This window comes from Danio rerio, chromosome 19, assembly GCF_052040795.2.
Source record: "Danio rerio strain M-AB ecotype USA chromosome 19, GRCz13ab, whole genome shotgun sequence".
NCBI lineage: Eukaryota > Metazoa > Chordata > Actinopteri > Cypriniformes > Danionidae > Danio > Danio rerio.
Window position 1 is genome coordinate 2,670,811 of NC_141039.2, and position 20,082 is coordinate 2,690,892.

General features: G+C 36.0%; 1 protein-coding gene across 1 annotated transcript; it reads right to left on the reverse strand.

Annotated features, from left to right (window-relative positions):
• Nucleotides 1-12,833: 12,833 nt before the first annotated feature.
• On the reverse strand, nt 12,834-18,601 carry polr1f (RNA polymerase I subunit F). Its single transcript, NM_001007153.1, is given in 4 exon segments — nt 12,834-13,422; nt 14,922-15,130; nt 17,067-17,208; nt 18,324-18,601. Coding segments are annotated over 4 exon segments (1,182 nt in total). The 3' UTR covers nt 12,834-12,869.
• Between the last annotated feature and the right edge of the window lie 1,481 nt (nt 18,602-20,082).

Here is a 20,082-nt window from a genome sequence, read left to right on the forward strand (position 1 = left end):
ACGCCAACTGACCCAGCCAAGACTCGAACCAGAGACCTTCTTGCTAACTTTTTAATCTACCTATTGCAATTCAGATTTGTTTTTCAGAATTTTACATTGACATTTCACAGTTTTGACTGCAGTATTCAGAGTTTACATGGTGTGATTTAATTCTTGCTTAGTCACCTTATTATTCGTACAAGTGGGCGAAGCCATTCGAATCATTTTACCTCAAGACTTTCGGTCTCATTCCCTTCCATTTATTTTTAGATGTTAAAAACTGCTCGTTTTGCTGCGTAATGTTGCAAACTGATGTTTTCTCCGTATATTATTCTTTGTCTGTATATTCATGCAAACACTTGTTTGTAGAGAAGGTAGTCTGACTGTTTTCTGACATTTATTATCCATAATCATTTCTCCCATAGGCAATTGAATCGGAAGTTTTAAAACAATCTCAAAAACCAGTGCACTTCCTCATTGAAGAATGAGGTCAATATAATTCTGATTTTACATCTGAATTTTATAAAGTATTCTGAGTTTACGTCTCACAATTCTGCCTTTTTTCCCTCATACATCAGTGTTTACATCTTCCAATTAAAGATTTTCCTCAGAATTCTGTCAATTATAACTCTTTCCCAGAAGTAGAGTTTACGTTTTGCCTTTTTTTCATAGAATTCAGAGTAAACTTCATGATTGACTCCTTTCGCAGAAGTCTGAGATTATATTTAATTCTGCCTATTTCCACAGAATTTGAGTTTACAGTTTGCCATCCTGACTTTTACATTATGCTCATTTTATTTTATTTATTTTCAAATTTTGTGTTAGCATCTTAGAATCTTTAAGTTTCTAAGTAAGGGCCATGAAACCCCCCTCTTTGGGTTCAAGTGTACCCCAGAATTTTTTCAAAAAATGCTTCATGATGGGCGTGGAGCTCTGCGGGCAGAGGGAGGAGTGGGCCTGGCCGGCAGAGCAAGGAAGAAAGAGAGGAGCAAACAACTGTTGTCAGCTGGCTCACAAAATGAGACACAAACCATGAGGAGATGCATGATTTTATAGTTTACAATGCAAAGAAATAAACAGTGAGTAATTTAATGGCCTGCTTGTTATTCATAATTTCATATACACATAACCACAATTTGTTATACCATTACAAAGATAATAGCAAAAAAACGTTCGCAGATTCCGTCTGGCCCAATATAGGCAATGTGTCTGAATGGGAACGAACTCAACTGATAAAAGACAAAGTCCACCATTCTCCAATCTTCGTACAGCTCTCCCGACAGAAATGCTTGCTGCAAACCAACAGCTTTGCAATATCGGCCCTGACAGAATCGCGGAATAAAACACTCAACAAACCTCGTGGACTATGGAAACAAACACATACAACCTGTGCTGTGCGCTGTCTCACCCAGTCATTAGGTCTCACAGCTTGGCAAGTCTGTCTGGCCTTTAGAAAGCACATGCTCTCATGAATAATTAAGAAGCAGGGTCTTCTCATAGGATAAGAAAACTCCGCTATGAATAATAATGAGAAACTGATTCGCCGGCACTCCACTAGCAGATTCGGGCTACATCACCGATTTTGATCCTGCCCCAAAAATTCTTTTAAAACCGAAAGATAAAATCAGCTGACAAAAGCTCAGAATTCTCCAGTTTTCCCCACAATTAAAGCTGACAGACGCTAACGGTGTCTTAACTGAAGCTCAACACACATAAATCACTCCAGGATGTCTTGATCCTTTAAATCTAAAAGTCTATCTTCTCGAGTTCCTGTTTACTTTTTGTTTTTAGAATTTTAATTTTGAGTTCGGATCTCTCATATATTGTTTCTTGTAAAATTCTCAGTTCACATTTGTAAACGATTCTGACTTCTTTACTTGGTAATCTGTGTATGTTTTAATATTCTGACTTTTCTCCTCAGAATTTTGAATTTACATCTTGCAATTCCTTTTTTTTTTTTTGTCACAACAGAACAAAAGAACAAAAAATTAATTATACTATTTTATAATTATTAAACTTTACAATTCTGAGCAAAAAGTCACAAATGTTTTTTTTTTTTTTGATAAAAATATGCAGATTTCTGCGGATTGATTTTGGGAGTATCATAACTAAAACCTTAATATATGAAACAAAAAGTAATACCTTTTTAACTTTAATTTAATGTTTAAAGTGCAAATGCAATTAGATTCACTTCATTTGGTAAACAAAACCAGTCTCTCATATAATATCTCTACTAAAAGACAGAAATTATTACTTAACAAACTGTGTTGTACATAAATCAGATGAACATTTTCATATTAGTCAATAATATTGCTGTAATTAATTAAAAAACGTAATAAATTTAGATTTTCACATTTACTTAAGTAAATAAACAGAATTAATGATGGGGTAAAAATCTGCTGAATTCTTTACGCGCAGATTCCGTGTGGGCCTACTCATATCCTATGGCCTTATGCGATATTATAATATTCACTGAAGAATATCACCTTATAGGTAGCAGATCATCCACATACATTTCGTCTGCTGTTTTATAAGCACTAACTGAGACATGATACTCCGCTCAGGTATTCACTGTCTCTTTATTGAAGTAGGCACTTTTGGAGGCCAGGAATGAGTCTGATCTGGCAGACACAATGGGTTATTCTGGGTCATTATCATCTATACGGAGCGTTTAGGTGACGAGGGCGAACGGATTTATGACAGCTCGGTCTTGAGCTGTGTCAATTAATTAACAAAGCTAAAAACCAGGAAATGAAGAAATCTGTCAGGAAATTAAAAACTGGAAAGCGAGAGCAAAGAAAAGACTATCGCGCACATTTTTGGCAGCACCTCAGAAAGAGTCTGTGGGTTTATTTATGGCGCAAATGCAATCATTGTAAAAATAAGCACAGCTTATATGGCTCCGTTCCAAAACCTAGTGAGCTGCCTTGCTGTCTACAGTCTACACAGATTGGCTTATTTCCATAGAAGGCAACGTTGTAACCCTAAATAGTAAGTGATTAGATAAAAAAAACACTTTACATTAGTAAAAATATCTAATAAGCAGGTCTAAATGTCATGTTTAGGGGGTGTTTACACAACTCCAGTTCATATTTAAAACACCTTTCCCAGTCATTTACACAACAATGGAAATTTAGAGGGCCAAAAATGCAGGTTTTTTGGAAAATGTAAATGTATACATCTTGTAATTGATAACCCTCTGTCTTTTATTAGTCATTAGACAAACCTACAAACATTTTAGTTACCATCAAAATGTTGTTAAGAAGTCACCATAGCATTGTGTTTACATCAAATGACAAACCAATAGCTGGGTTTCCATCCTAATGTTAAGCAAATCTTTTTTAAGTTCGCAAACAGAGGAAAAAAAAATTGAAAATGTGAATTACGTGTGTTTCCACCAAGTTTTTAGAGTGGTTGACTGTGGTATTGGTAACCTAGCAACCAACAGTAAACAAGGCAAGCTTAGTGGAGACAGCTGATCACATGGGTCTAATGTTCGCTATCAGAGTTTATTTAGCAAATTTGTTTTCATCTCCCATTATTCACATTAACCCATTTTCCAAGTCCAAAACCACCTCAAGCAAGCATCATTTTTGTGTGTGTGTGTGATTTAATGGATTTTTATGTGATTTTTGCCATTTCTTGTATTCTTTTTTCTCATGCAATAATTCAAAATGTGCTTTAACACAGGCTGATGGAAACAAAGATATTAACAAAACGCAAATTAATAACTCATTACCTTACCCCTAAAATGAAAGGTTCTTCATTGACATTGGTGGTTCCTTGAATAATCTTTAACATTTCCACTGAACAAGCAGGACAAATTTCATCATATTAATTAAAAAAATATAGATTAATTATGTTTTCAATGTTTCACTTGTGGAAAGTCTTGTATGTGTAACAAACATAATGCCTGTTTACTTATTACCTTATTGTCAGAAAAGTGGCTATTTCTTCTTACGAGTTCTAATATGAAAACGTATGACTTTTACAACACAATCTCACAGCAATTTGTAACTTTTGGTATTAGTTACGAATTCATATGAATTTGTATGATCTAATTCATACAATTTAGTATGATTTGATCATTGCCCAATGACGGTTAGGTTTAGGGGTGGGGTTGGGTGCCATGCCTCCTTTTATTTAGTATTATTTATTTTAGTCCCTTTATTAATCCGGGGTCACCACAGCGGAATGAACCGCCAACTTATCCGGCAAGTTTTTATGCAGCGGATGCCCTTCCAGCCGCAACCCATCTCTGGGAAACATCCACACACACATTCACACACACACTCATACACTACAGACAATTTAGCCTACCCAATTCACCTGTACCGCATGTCTTTGGACTGTGGGGGAAACCGACGCACCCGGAGGAAACCCACGAGAAGGCAGGGAGAACATGCAAACTCCACACAGAAACGCCAACTGAGCCGAGGTTCGAACCAGCGACCCAGCAACTTTCCTACCTACTGCACCACTGCCTCGCCGTGGCCGATAATAATAAATATTATTAATAATAGTAATTAATCTGCCATGTTTTTAAACCTACAGAGTTGTAGCTGCTTAATTATGCCTGCTACGCTACAGTATTTCAATACTGCTCATATGGTGGTACTTGGAGGGGCAATTTTTTCTGAGGTGATACTTGACAAAACAAGTTTGAGAACCGCTGGTTTAAATGGTTTAAAAAACAAACAGAAACCCATGTGGCAAGGCTTGAAACAGGAAATGACATCACAAACACCAACAGACACTCATGGGTGTGAATGCAAACAAACCTGTTAAATTATTGATCATTAACCTGATGACATGGAAACTGTTAGATGTTAAAACAACAAGACGTGCGCAAAAATAATAATCAAGGTGTTTGAACTCAGGTTAATTCCTATAACGCAAAGGAAACAAGACTTTTGTTTACTTGGTTACACCAATGATCCATGACTTGCTAAATCAAACCATTTCCTGAAAGCACACTTTTCCCGAAACCACATGCAAGCTATGCTTTTCTGAGAAAGGCGCCACATATGCTTCAAACTACATTTTTTAAAGATGATTTCTCAGACATTCGTCTTCATCATCGCTGACCCTTTGAACCATTTTTATTCTCAGGTATTGCCGAACATGACATCTAGCTCAAAACACTGATTCCTGTAAAAAGATCTCGGCCTGCTGGGAATCGATCTTGCAATCCCGAAAGTGAAGGTGTGTGTGGGAAAATCTCTCCTCCTCGGTGAGTAACTGTGTGTGTCTGGGGAATAACGGCGCAGTAAATCAAAGACCTTTATTTTCTGAATCTTTCTGAGATCTTCAGCCATGTTTTATCAGTGAGGTAAAGTTGGGTTTATGCATCCAGTGCGTAATAATTTACTAGTTTTTTTGCAAGACAAAACAATCTTCATCTTAAAATGCAATTTAAAAGCTTGACTATAGGTTAATTAGCTTATACATTAATTAGGCAAGTCTTTGGACAACACTGGTGGCAGTGCTTAATTTGTAAATGAATAATTTCCAGAACAAAACCAGGAAATAAAAGTTTCCGTGTCTGACGTCCACCAAACAATTTGAGTTTTCCCGGAACATGACGCTACTAAGCGGTTATAGAGAAAAAAAAAACGCACTGTGCTATATAACGTCACTGGTCAACCATGGATTAAACAAACAAACATGTAGCTAACAATATAAATTGTATAAAACTGGAATAGTTGGCGGTTCATTCCGCTGTGCAGGTGACCCCTGATTAATAAGGAGTAATCTAAAGGAAAATGACTGAATATATTCCACGGCTCAGAATGCTAGTTTACATCTTATACAGTATAAACTACTTCACAGATGTCATCTAACTGGGCAGAAATAATGTAAAAGGGGTTTCACCTCAGAGACTTTTCATTTTCAATCAGACCAGCCCAATCGCTTCCGGTGAACTTTCTTTCCATTACAAAACCGCCACATTTAGTATCTGACTTCTTCACTGCCCGATTGTGTAAGTGGGTCTGAGATCGGGCAGGAAGCACTCCATTAAACTCCATTGTTCTGCGCCACGCCTTTAAAATCTGAACATTTATAGTACCACAGCATTTTCAATAGAGTTTCAGCGCTAACCTGTTGCTGCTGACAATGCTAGCGTTTACAGTCTTTCAATTTACGCTTGAACAGCTAAATGAATACGTCTATTTAACTCCTTTTTACTTACATTACAACATGATGTGGTAAAAGAAGCCTTATGTAATTAAAAATAGCCACACAGACTTTTCACCAGAAGTTTAACATTGATTGAAAAACACTAGCTGTGCCACCGCAGAACCACACACGTTCTAGGCACACACAATCTAGGACACACGATTTAGGCAAACCATATATGGGAACTAACTAACTCTTTAACATTATCGCCACCTATTGAATTTCACAAGTATGTTTCCCATTTCAGTCATTATTATTATTATTATATCGTAACGATCATTTTAACATAACGGCAGTTTCTGAACTCAGATTATGTAAATAAAAATAATTGGTTAAATACACTTTTGACTTTATTCATGTGTCCACATAAACAAAGAAAACATAACAGACTGTCTAATTGTAGGATTAAGTGTAATAAACTAATTCAGGATCTTAGTCTTATCATACTTGGTTGAAATCACTTTGTTGTAAAATATAAAAAGCAAACAATAATGTTAATTAAAATGCACATTAAAATAAATTATCCTACTATATTTAATCTTTAAAAAAATATATATATAAACTGATTATCTGATTATAATTATACGTTTTTATATAAACTACTATCTTTTACTAAACTGTCACAGCTGTTAGTTATATATATATATATATATATATATATATATATATATATATATATATATATATATATATATATATTTACTTATTATTTTTTTATTAATTTTTAATAGTTCATTTGTTCCTATTGCTAAATTTTGGTTTAAAAACAATTTACTGCTTTCTATAAATTACTACAATATTAAATGAGCTTGAGTAAAATATTAATATAGTGTTATACATTTGTTACATGTTAAAAGATTTTTATTACATATAATGTATTATTGCCTATATTAACTTGCTCTTATTTCCTTCATCAAAAATAAATCCATTATAAATCAAACCAAATCGTTCAGCAAGGCCAGCAAACGTGTATCTGCCATATTATTGTCAGATAATAATGACCGATCATCCATGATGACTGATAGAAAACTGTTCAGTCTATTATATTGAATGGCGATCGGAAACAATGCTCCCGACTCACCCGCCTCGATCACAATATTTGTGAAATAAAGTAAAGTAAACACTATTGTTTATTGTGTACAATATTTATTAACCATATATTTAAAACATGTTAAAAACATTAACATCCGTCGTAACCATATATGGTTTTCCTAGATTGTGTGTGCCAGATTGTGTGTGCCTAAAACGTGTGTGGTTCTGCAGGCCTGCAGCTGGATATTATTGCTGATCTCACGAGAAAACGTAAGTATTTTACGTTTTGCCAGTTTAGTGGCTAATTCAGTCGTATGAAATTGTACGATTTTAAAAAGGAGGCGTGGCACCTAACCACACCCCTAAACCCAACCGTCATTGGGGGATGAGCAAATCGTACTAAATTGTACGAACTAGATCGTACGAATTCATACGAATTAGCGACTAAATCAAAAAGTTACGAATTGCAGTGAGATTGTGTTGGCTCTGCATATCGCCCATTGTTTTATCAATGTGAGAGAGAAAGAGCTGAATCTGGACACGCTTCAGCTTCTAGTCATTTGGGATTACATCCAGACTGATACATTTTGCTTTTCTTTTGCCCCTCTTTTGTTGGACTAGATGAAGCGAGTGTGTTCAGTCTTCAGGGAGACGCTGTGACGGATCTAGAGCTCTGTGGGAGGCTTCGGTTCGGATCGGGGCCAGATCGGCTCATACCTTGAATTGTTCTCACTTAGCTTTTCCAATTGATGTAGGCCTAAAAGCTGGTTTCATACTCACAAAATCATTCAGTGACAACTTGTGACGCTCTCTATATTGTTTAGCATGCTACTTTACAAAATCTGGTCTGAAGTATGACTTGAAAACAACATCAGCACTATTTATTTGTCTGTCAACACTGTTGTATTGTATTATTTCATTGGTCACACTTTACAATAAGGTTCATTAGTTCATGTTAATTAATGTATTTACTAACATGAACAAACAATTAATAATACATTTACTACAGTATTTGTTCATGTTAGTAAACGTTAATTAATGAAAATACAGCAGTTCATTATTAGTTCATGTAAACTCATGGTGCATTAACTAATGTTAACAAGCATAGACTTGGATGTTATTAATGCATTAGTAAATGTTTAATTATGATTAATTAATGCTGAACATGTGTTGTTCATGATTAGTTCATGTTAGTAAATGCATTAACTAATGAATCTTATTGTAAAGTGTTACCATTTCATTAGGATTTGCACAGGATACTTTTCTGAATTTATATTATTAAGGAGAAAGTCTGAATGCTCGAATATAAATCCAAATTTACCTCAGTGTTTTTTCAATGTGTGATTCGGTGTCAGGGGGGTGAACGTGACATTTTGTCGGCCTTGACTTCTGATAAGTTTCCCTCACACTCGTTAGGTGAATGAGGTCTTTCTGAGGTTATTCGGGCTGTGAGAGAAACCAAAAGCTCTGGCAGAGTTTGATATTCAGTGCCTCTGAGAGCAAACCATAACATGCATCATTCTTTATGTATAAAAAATGCAAACAATACGGACATTTTTCAGCCCAGACTGGTCTGTAGAGTCGGTGCACTCAAAAATAAAAAAAATTTTCCTGCTTTTTTAAACTACGTAAAATGAGCTGAATTCATTTTGAATGAGTTTGCGCGAGAACTGAAGACCGTGGGGTGGCGGGGCGTCGCTGGGGCACTTCTGATCATTTTGGAAGGGCACTTTCTATCCAAGACTAAAAAGGGCATGTGCACTCCACAGGTTGAGCCCTATGTGTCCAGCCGCAACCCATCTCTGGGAAATGTGTTTTGTTTAATTCACTTAAAATTGTAATAAATTAACTTGATCGATTTGTGTTGGGACAGTTGTACAACACAACACAAATTGTGTGGAACTCAGAATGTTACAATGTAGATCAGGGGCGGCCAACCCTGTTCCTGGAGAGCCGCCTTCCGGCAGATTTCAGTCGCTACCCATATCAAACACACCTGAACCAATTAATTAGGACCTGAACACCACGTGATCATTACAGCAGGTGTGTTTGATATGGGTTTTATTAATATTACCCAAATGCTGTTAAACATTTCAACAGATTTTTAACATGACAGTTTTAATAACTAATTTCAGTTTTTTTTTTCTCTCAAAAATGAGGTTTGCTGTTTGTTCAAACTGCTAATTATAAATGAGCTGAAGCCACACAATTCTTGAGCTTTATCGGGGACAATTTAATTGTTTTAATGTTAAATTAACCTGAAATTGTAAAAACTAATAAACCAACTTAATTCCTTCTTGTTGTCTCAACACAAATCAATTGTGTGGAACTCAGCATTTTTACAGTGCAGTGCACAATATGTGACTAGTTTTCCTTTTGCAAGACACCATAGTATTCAGCTTAAAGTGCGATTTAAAGGCTTGACAATAGGTTCATGAGCTTAAATACGTTAATTAAGCAAGTCACTGAACAACACTAGTTTAGGGAGGTGGGTGAAATCTTAAGGGGGCTAATAATACTGAGCTTAAATGGCATTTTAAAAAACTTAATACTGCTTTTATTCCTGCTTTTTTATTATTATTTTATTTATTTATTTATTTATTTTTACTGAAGAAAGTTTTTTTTTTTTTTTGGTTGGCTGGAATAAAAGCAGTATTAAGTTTTTTTAAAATGACATTTAAGCTCAGTATTATACATATATATGAATTTTCGGTCACACTTTACAATAAGGTTCATTAGTTAATGTTAATTAATGCATTTACTAACATGAACAAACAATGAACAATACATCTACTACTGTATTTGTTCATGCTAGTTAACATTAGTTAATAAAAATACAGTAGTTCATTGTTAGTTCATGTTAACTCATGGTGCATTAACTAACGTTAACTAGCATGGTCTTGGATGTTAATAATGCATTAGTAAATGTTCAATTATGATTAATAAATGCTGTACATGCGTTGTTCATGATTAGTTCATGTTAGTAAATGCATTGACTAATGAACCTTTTTGTAAAGTGTTACCGAATTTTCTTTCTTTTTTTTTTTTTTTTACATATTTCCCAAATGATGTTTACCAGAGCAAGGACATTTTCACAGTATTTCCTATAATATATTTTCTTCGAGAGAAAGTCTTATTTGTTTTATTTCGGCAAGAACAAAAGCAGTTCTTAATTTTTTTTACAACACATTTTAAGGTCAAAATTATTAGCCCCTTTAAGCTATTTTTTTCTGATAGTCTCCAAATCAAACCATCATTACCCTAAATAACCTTTTAATGTCACTTTAAGCTGTATAGTCTTAAAAAATATATAGTCTAATATTATGTGCTGTCATCATGGCAAAGATAAAATTAATCAGTTATTAGAGATGAGTTATTAAAGCTATTATGATTAGAAATGTTGAAAAAATTAATAGAAATTGGGAGAAAAAAAATAAACAGGGACGCTAATAATTCTGACTTCAACTTTGAGAATTTACAAAATGTTTCACCAAACCCCTTATTAGCCTTTTTTTATTATTCTTTTTCATTCATTATTCTCACAGATTCGATACAATCTTCACATTTTGGACTTCAGGGTCAAAAGCTTTAAAAATAAGTTTAATTCAGAAGTTGAAGACATGTTGGAGAAATGCATTTATATTCTATTAAACTCAGAAATTCATTTCTAAAGTGTTACTAAAAACATCTTTTGACCAAAATAACTAAACAAAACAGCACGCCATTGTCACAAAAAAATAAAACAGCATAAAAATATATATTTCTACAACACAAGATTTCCACACAATCACTTGTGATCTGCTGGCAGCACCGCATTTTACAGCACGGACGTTTATGTAGTTCATATGTCTGAGGTTTTAAAGGTAAAAATATAAACGTAATATATTTACAACATTAAAATGAGCAGAAAAGCTCAATCCAGACTAAAACAACTGCTCTTAACACTAGAACCGCCATAGGGTCAATTTTACCCATCCATGAACATTCAAGCCTTCCAGTCATTGACTCTTACTAAAATTGCCTTATTCACAATTCCCAGGTATTAAAAACTATTTAAATAAAAATAGATTAAAGTGGGACATTTAAGCGCCAGCGTGGGTCAAATTTACCCACTATTAAAAACATATGTATTTATGCACTGCTTATGTCTGAAATTACTCACCAATTACTTTTACTTTCAATTTCACTCACTGAATTAGTGGTTATAATAAATGAATAATGTCACAATGACTAAAAGAAGGTGATTTATTAATAGCTATTTAAAACACAAAATGCAAAAAAATGATGGAGAGACTGGAGAAATAAGTTATGCATTAGAGAAGTGGTTGCCAAAGTGGGGGTCGGGACCCCTCGGGGGTAATAGTATCTGGATGCAGCCTTTATGATGCAAGCTGAAACTGCATCACTCAGCGATGCAATGTCAGACTCAATGCATTCAATGGAGTGAGTGACGTCGATATGACGGGTAGGGTTAGGCGAGCGCTTTAAAAGCATTGGATGCAGCCCAGATTGCACTGCACCGAGTCTCTAGCCAGACCCCTCTCCTCAGGGGGGGGGGGGTCACAGGACAATGAGGTGGGGTCGCTTGGTTATTTCCAAAAATCTTATTCATTTTATTAAACGATTAGAATTACCATATTTATCCATAACCTGCCCAAAAACAAAATAGTAGTTATTAGTAGCATGTTAATAATAAACATTATAAAACCTAAAAAAAAATCAATCAGCTTTTTTTTTTTTTTTTTTGCAACCCCTGGGATAATTCTGTTTTGTGTCAGATACAGCAAATTGATTTTATGACACCAGGTTAAACGTTGACACCTTTAGAGCATTTGCATACATTAAAAATAAATACAACAGAACAGAGGATGGTCTCCGAGTGGCGTTCTCAGATTAAACGATATAGACTTGGGCCTATTGGTATGTGTGCACCGGTGTGTGCAAGGTTTATAGATTTAGAACCACCTCAGAGGATATTGGGGGTTGCGAGTTACTGGCATTGTATTTTGGGGCTGAAAGGTTTGGGAACCCCTGCATTACAGTATGATGGCTCAAATTTAGATATTTTAATCTACTCCTAAAATAATGTTATCCTGAAATAATCATTTCATAAGCTTTTTGTAAACAGTGGTGAAAAACAATGAAATAGTATGTTTATTATTATCTTTTAGCAAATTCTAAACAAAATTTGTGCAGGGTTAGATTTACCCGCACTGGTGATTTTAGGTATACAGCGACCTCCAGCGGTTGTAGTGTTAATATTGGCAGAAGCATTACAAGATGTTACCAGTTTTTCACTTGCCATCTTTTAAACCTCATTGCAATTAGTTTAATACTAAAAGCAATTAAAATAATTTTAGAACAAGATCATTATTATTATGATCAATTATAAACAGGATCACATGAACAGTTTAGTTCCCAAAATCCTAAAAATGTCCAAAATAGGCACTGTAAGGCTTTTTCAGCTTGGTAACACTGCTCAGTTAGAATGATTTGGCAAAAACCCATTAACTGTGTGTGTCAGAAACGGGTGAAGTCACTGCCCTCTAGTGGCGGGCAAATATAAACGTGCAAATCCTCCAGAAGAAAACTCCTTTATTAAATTCTGCAAATATAAATCACACATATAGACCTCAGCGACGTTAATTTAGTTCATAAAGCTTTAGTCAGGACAGAAATCACTTGCTCTTCTTCTTCTTTTTAGCAGCAGGCGTTTCAGTGTCGTCCCCGGCCTCCAGCGCTCTCTTTCTGCTGGTTTTATCACTGATGTACCCGCTGGAGTCACTGGTAGGCACGATCTCCGCTGAATCCTGCTGTTTGTCTCTTTTCTTCTTCTTCTTCTTCTTCTCTTTATGTCGTTCGTTTGCATTGCAGTCCTCCTCTGTTGTGTCCAGAGCGGTTTCCTGCAGGCTGTTGTTATTCATACACTCGTCCATTGACGACTCGGTATCATTCTTGTCTCTTTTCTTCTTCTTCTTCTTCTTCTCTTTATGCCGTCCGTTTGCACTACAGTCCTCCTCTGTTGTGGTTTGGTGGTGTTCGGAGGTTTCCTGCAGGCTGCTGTTGTTCACACACTCCTCCATTGACGACTCTGTATCGTTCTTGTCTTTTTTCCTCTTCTTCTTCTTCTTGGGTTTTGGACTGCCGGTCGTGTCTTCTGTGGCGTCGGCTTCTGTGCTTGATTCTGCAGTCACTTGTTTTTGTTCAAATTGGGCCACGAGCTCCTGCACTCTGAAAGCCGACGACAAACGATTATTAGTACAGGGTTTCTGCAGACATCATAATGTCAAATTTAAGACTTTTTAAGACCTTTTTAAGACCATTAAAGGGTCATGAAACACTAAAACACATGTTTTGAGCTGTTGACAGTGGTATACGTGTCCCACACAGCTATAAACACTATTAGGACACTTATATTTCACTAAAAAGGAAAATTGGTTGTTTTTGCGTTATTTTAAATTCGTACTTCCGGTTTGAAACAAGTTTTTGAAGCTGCGTCACGGCCATGAGATCTGAGCATGTATTCCAGCGTGCAGACTGGACGTCTGTACCTGAGAGTGCCTTATAACATCTCTGAGTGTGCTGCATTTATGCATGAGGAAGGCTTGGTTCAAACCAATCAGCGCGCTCTATTGTGCGACTTCATTAATATTCATTAATGCTACAGTGTTCAGACGGCAGAGAGACGCCGCGTTGTGTTGGCAAAACAAGGGTGCAGTGTTACTTTTTATAATTTGCTTAAGTTTTCATTTTCTCTTTATGAGAGCGCAGCTGGACTCACGTGTTTATTACAGTGCAAGCGACACGCAACAACAATACGTGTCTAAGGAACATTGTTTACCCGAGAGCTTTTCTCATCTGGAAATGGTGAGATCTGGATTTGCTGCTCGTCTCCTCTTAATAAAGACGCGGCTCTAGTTGCTGGTGGTTGTCCTGTCTCTACAGATTTGGTAAGTGAGCGACCAGTGCTCTTTGTTTATTCAGTTTGTTTGTATCGAACTAACTATTGCACCGAGTGTAAACATGTTAACCAAACTATTACCGTCGTGTAGGATTTTCATTTCATTTTGTGCCGTAATAACACACACGGCTTTCTGATGCTACCTGCCGAGTGGATCCAAGTTACAGATAAATGCGGAGGTTTTTTTTCTCTCATTCGCCGTGCGGTATCAAACATTGCATGAAAAATACACGCTTACAGCAGTTCCTCGAATCCAATATCCAGTTTGTCATGAGGGACATGAATGAAATTCCTGAATGAAAGAGCCAAACTGCAGTTAAAGTCCATCATTTAATAATTTGGCAAATAATTTGATTACTGATGTCCATGTAAACACAGTCACTGTCCTTCTCCCCTGTGTGTATGTGCATTTGTGTGTGTTTGTTTCGACTCTGAAAATAAGCGGGTCCCAAATCGACACTCCCATATCAACCCTCTTTTGCTCCTCCGACACTCCCCCCTAAACAGAGCTGGACACGCCCACTTTTCTGACTTTTTCCAAAGTAGAGGTGTGAAAACAAGGGGGTTTCATGGCCCTTTAAGGCCTAAAATTTAGGTTTTGAAATGTGAAACTTTTAAAGACCGGCAGACACTGGATAAACATGGAAAAAGGGCTAATAAATTTGACTACAAATGTATGTCAGAAAAGCAAAATATGGCGATGTCTGTTTTTCCCTCAATATCAAGCACCTCTAGTGTTATGCATCTGCAGAGGATAGTTGTACAGTACCTGGATCTGTCGAGTCGTCCTCTGATGAGCAGAACTCCTGCAGCGTCTGCGTCCAGCTGAAAGACCTCGAACTCCAGACTCTGTCCCACACACAGCCCCGAGTCCCTCCACTGATCTGAGGTCAGCGCATTCGGCTTCATCACTGACGCGTTAAAACAACCGTGCACCAGACAGCCCACGTGACTCGCTCCCATCTTATTAATCACACCCTGTAAAAGGGCACAGACGCGACATTAAACACTTTCAGATCAGTAACAGGATCTCCAGATCTTCTCAGACATACAGCGGGGACAATAAGTATTTAACACATCGTCATGTTGTTTTTTCTTGGGGATAATATTTTTAACAGAGCTGTTGGCATGGAATTGAACCAGAATTTGGTTAAAACTCAAACAATACAAACATAAAAATAAAACAAAACAAATAAAAAGCTAAAGCCTGTAATGAGACAAACACTGAACTACTGAAATGTGTTCAATACTTTATATAAGCGGCTTGTTTGGTGCTGCAGCTTAAAGACGTCTCTCATATGGAGAGTGAAGTCACATGCATTGCTCAGGTGTGAGTTTCTCACAGACTTCAACAGGGTGTCAGAATCTTGATGCTTCTGTGGGTCTCGTCTATCAAATCTGAGCTTTATTCTGTATTCTCTATTGCATTCGGATCAGGTGATTGCCTGGGCCATTCTACAGCTTGCTCTCCTTTCTCTGAAAGCATCTAAGATTCTCCTTGGCTGTGTTTTGGGTCATTTATTTACCCAATAAATCCACCCTGGTTTCACCTTCATCCTCCTGCTGATGTAGATGTTGGACTGAAGCAGCTGATCTTCATTTACACTGAGGAACGGCAGAGCTGAAGAACTACTAAGATAATTCAGCTGCTGTCTGAGCTTTCACAGCCTTTCTACACCTCCCTTTCTTCATGTGTTCAATACTTTTTTTCCTTAGTCAATTCATTTTATTACACAAAACTATCTAATTAGATTTGTTTTCTTTGCATATATGGATTTCTTTGGTTGTTACCAGCATCTGGTGAAAATTTCAAGTCAACAGCGCCTTTAGAAATATGTTTACTGAGAAAAATGGAGACGTGTTCAATACTTATTTTCCCCGATGCACCACCAATTATAAATGCGAGCACAAAACCAGTCCCATGTTGCCAGAAAAACCCAAATAAGTTAAAATTAGAGCTGCACAATATTTCGGTTCAGCATCAATATTGCAATATGTGCATCTGCAATAATAACATTGCAGAATCTGCAAGAGGAATACTGCAACAACAAAAAGAGCTTATTATAGATTGTAATAACTATTGTACGGAAAACACTCCAAAAACGGTTCTTTCACAATGGATGAAGAAGAGATGAGTCTGATGATCTTGGTTTTAAAAATTATAAAAGGCAAATTCGAGACTTTAAAAAGTTTGGTCCTCCTTCATATCATTTGTACACAGACAGATAAAATGGAATATTGAATTTAAATAATTTAATTAGTTTTTTTTATTCCCATTTTATTCTTTAAGTGTAGAAATCAATCAGGTGTATGCCGAAGCATGCTAATAGGACTTTTAATTTGCCAGTAACCTGGGTTAAGCGCTTCCGGTGTATTGAATGCCAATGCAAAATCCGGTGCGTTTAAGGTCTGTTTTCTTTAAAAAAATAAGCAATCTCCACTAGCTGAGTGATGTCCGATTTAAAGTGGGTCTCAGATTGTGCAAGAAGCACTGCATTAAATTACATTTCCCCCACCATATCTTTATAATATGAGCATTTATTTTACCCCAGTGTATCCAATGGAGCTTCTGCGTTAGCCTGCCGATTCTGACGGGCGCGTGCGAGTAAACAGCTTTTTGTCTCGTTTTACACTTGAGCAACTAAATGAATGCTAAAGTTTATTTAACTGAATGTATTTTAATGACATTACAACATTGATGCTGTATAAGGAACCGTATAAAATGGAAAAAAGTTCACAATAACAGGTCATCGCAAGTGTATCAGCATAGGAACAGCACTAGCTCGGCATATACCCCATTTATTTTACAACTTATTTTAACTTTTGTTGTTGAGGTGATAAATGTTAAATACTTCAAATATTCTGTTTACTGGTTTTTGCAACAAAATGAAAAGAAGATAAAAAAAAAACATACCATCACCCTTGATCCATTCTTTGGTCTGAAGATCACGAAAGACGCCTCGATGTTGAAGTGAATAAATCCCTGATCGTCAAAAATATTGCCATGCTGTCCCACGACTTTAATGTTGTCATACGCCACAGGAACACCATCCAGACTGCAAAACCAGAGAAAAAATGGAGATTTCTTTACTCAGAATGATTATTATGGGTTTAGTTTAGCTTAAAAAGTGAATAATTTCACATTATTCATAATAATAGATGTTAACTGAAGGTTTATAGCAAGAAAACGGACAAATTCTCTCTCCGTTGACAGTCAATTCACCCCGATTTTAAAAGCCTAAATTAAAGCTGCACAGCCAGGCCCGGCTCAAGCTTTAGGGTGGGTCAAGTGACATTCCAGGTGGGCCAAAAACAACTATATACAGTTGAAGTCAGAATTATTAGCCCCCCTTGTTTATTTCTCCCATTTCTGTTTAACTGAGAGCAGATTTTATTTAACACATTTCTAATCATAATAGTTTTAATAACTCATATCTAATAACTGATTTATTTGATCTTTGTCATGATGACAGTCAATAATATTTGACTAGATATTCTTCAAGACACTTCTATACAGCTTAAAGTGACATTTAAAGGCTTAACTAGAGTAATTAGATAACAAGGCAGAATCCTGAATCCCTTACACAAAGAGCACCGACACATTATTTAAGCTTCCCCTGTGAAAACTTTTTAATTTTAGATTTTTATGCACAGCCTAATTAGTATTAAAATTAACTTTAATAAGATGCGTTCGTGCTTCTGACCATTTCATTGTGCGTCATATTGTGCGTTTTCTTAACACCTTTGATGGGTTATTCCCACAAATTATGATGATAGCAGTCAAAATAGATCAATTGAGAATATAGTGGCAAACATTTTGGACCAATGGCACGTTCTGGACCTTTGTCAGTGGGGTGGGGGTGGGGTAGTTCTGTCGAACCACCCAAACGCCCCCTGGCTACGGGCCTGTCATAAGTCGTTAAAAATGAACTGATTTACCAATATAAACTCAAGTTTTACCTTTAATGAAAGAAAGAATGAGAAAGAAGTATATATAAATTATGACAGAGTTTAATTTGGGGGTGAACTATCCCTTTAAATATGCTGTCCATGTATATAAAAATCACTCTTATGACACCAGAACCGTGCATCCGGTCTTTGAGCCGCGCATGTAAACAAAGCGTTAACGTCATTAATAGAGATACTTTCTAGTAATGTGTTTATGCTGCACCTGTTAGAGTATTTGAGCAGCTCTGCGTTGAGTTGCTCCTGTATGCCGGTTTTCTTCTTCTTCAGGTGTACTGGCGGCAGGGAGATGTGTCTCCGGTGAGTGTCCAGAACCAGACACGAGTATCGGGCCTTCAGCAACTTCACAGCTTCCGCGAATGACGGAATGAGGCACGAAGTCACCGCGGGGCCGCCGGTGACACTCCCGCCGGAGACCTGCGACACTTCAGAAGGATTTGTGACGGGTGTCGGAGCTCCGTCCTCCTGAGTCCAGTTCGCCATGCTGTACACATGTGGAGGAGCACGTGGTGTGTTTGCTCGTGTGTTTGAACGCGGAGAGACGCGCGACTGCCAGCGGAGAGGAGGGGAAGTACATGCACTGCATAAATATAATAATAAATCTTTTTTTAGTTGCTGTGACGCATTGCTGCCCCTTACACATTTTGTTCCACTCTATTATATCGTAATAAAGATATCTAAATAAATAAAGCTAAAATTTGGCATTGATTACATGCAACTTAATTTATTATAATTTTATAGGCAAACATAATGACATTTTTTTTTTTTGGAGCTTTATTTTTTCATGAAATTGTCTGTTATTGTTGTACAAATTCCATTATATACATTTTAGTCATGCTATTTATTTTTTAATCCTATTTAGTTATATTTTAAAATTATAATATGAAGCAATTAATAACTATTGTTATTGAAATAGGTGAATAACAGGCATGCATGTATGTAGGTCGAATGAATGAAGGAATGCATAATAAGTTAAAAAAATAAGCTTGAATGATATGCAACTTGATGCAATATAATTTTAATGGCACAATACTGACATAATATTTATCATAAGTCAAACTATTTACAATGTAAAATTACAATGTAAAGTATTTAATAACTTATGTTTTGTTTTTTGTTTGTTTTTTATATTGTAAATATATATATATATATATATATATATATATATATATATATATATATATATATATATATATATATATATATATATATATATATATATATAAATAACCAAATGTATGCTGTGTGAGGTGTTGATCAGTCATTTAGACACAAAATACATTTGACATCTTTATTTAATTTTCATATGAAGCCTCTATATAAAAATACTGTAAATCAATAAATATCTTTACAGGCATTTTACAGTGTGCATCTTATACGATCAGGATAAAAGCATTCAGTTTACCATACAATATCAGGATTACAATTTCAGATTGAACATTCCCTTTAGGTAGATACAGGGAGAGAGAGAGAGAGAGAGAGAGAGAGAGAGAGAGAGAAATGGAAAGGTTGAACAAAGCTTTGTTTCTACATCGTGTCCAGAATCTCTTCATTTCAAACAGAATTTAAAAACAACATTTTCTATTCTAAAATTCAACTAAAAAGAAATAATTCAAGATTATTCAGTAATTTCTAATATTTTATCCTTCCTTTTACCAAACATATAACATTGACTCTGCATCAAATGAACCAATTCTCTTCCAAAGTGCAGTTTTTGCCGTACCAATCAAATAATTCAATAAACACCCTTTATATCTATCCACCACTTTGTATCTGATCCCACCAACACTGTAAAAATGCAGGGTTCCACACAATTCATTCCTGTTGTCCCAACACAAATCTATTGAGTTTAACTTCATCGTTTTTTTCAGTTGAGGTGTCTTAAGATCTGTGTTGTTTCTACTCATTTTAACTCTTGTGTTCTGTTCAAATTGACTCCCCTTTCATTATGTTGGGGGCTGTTT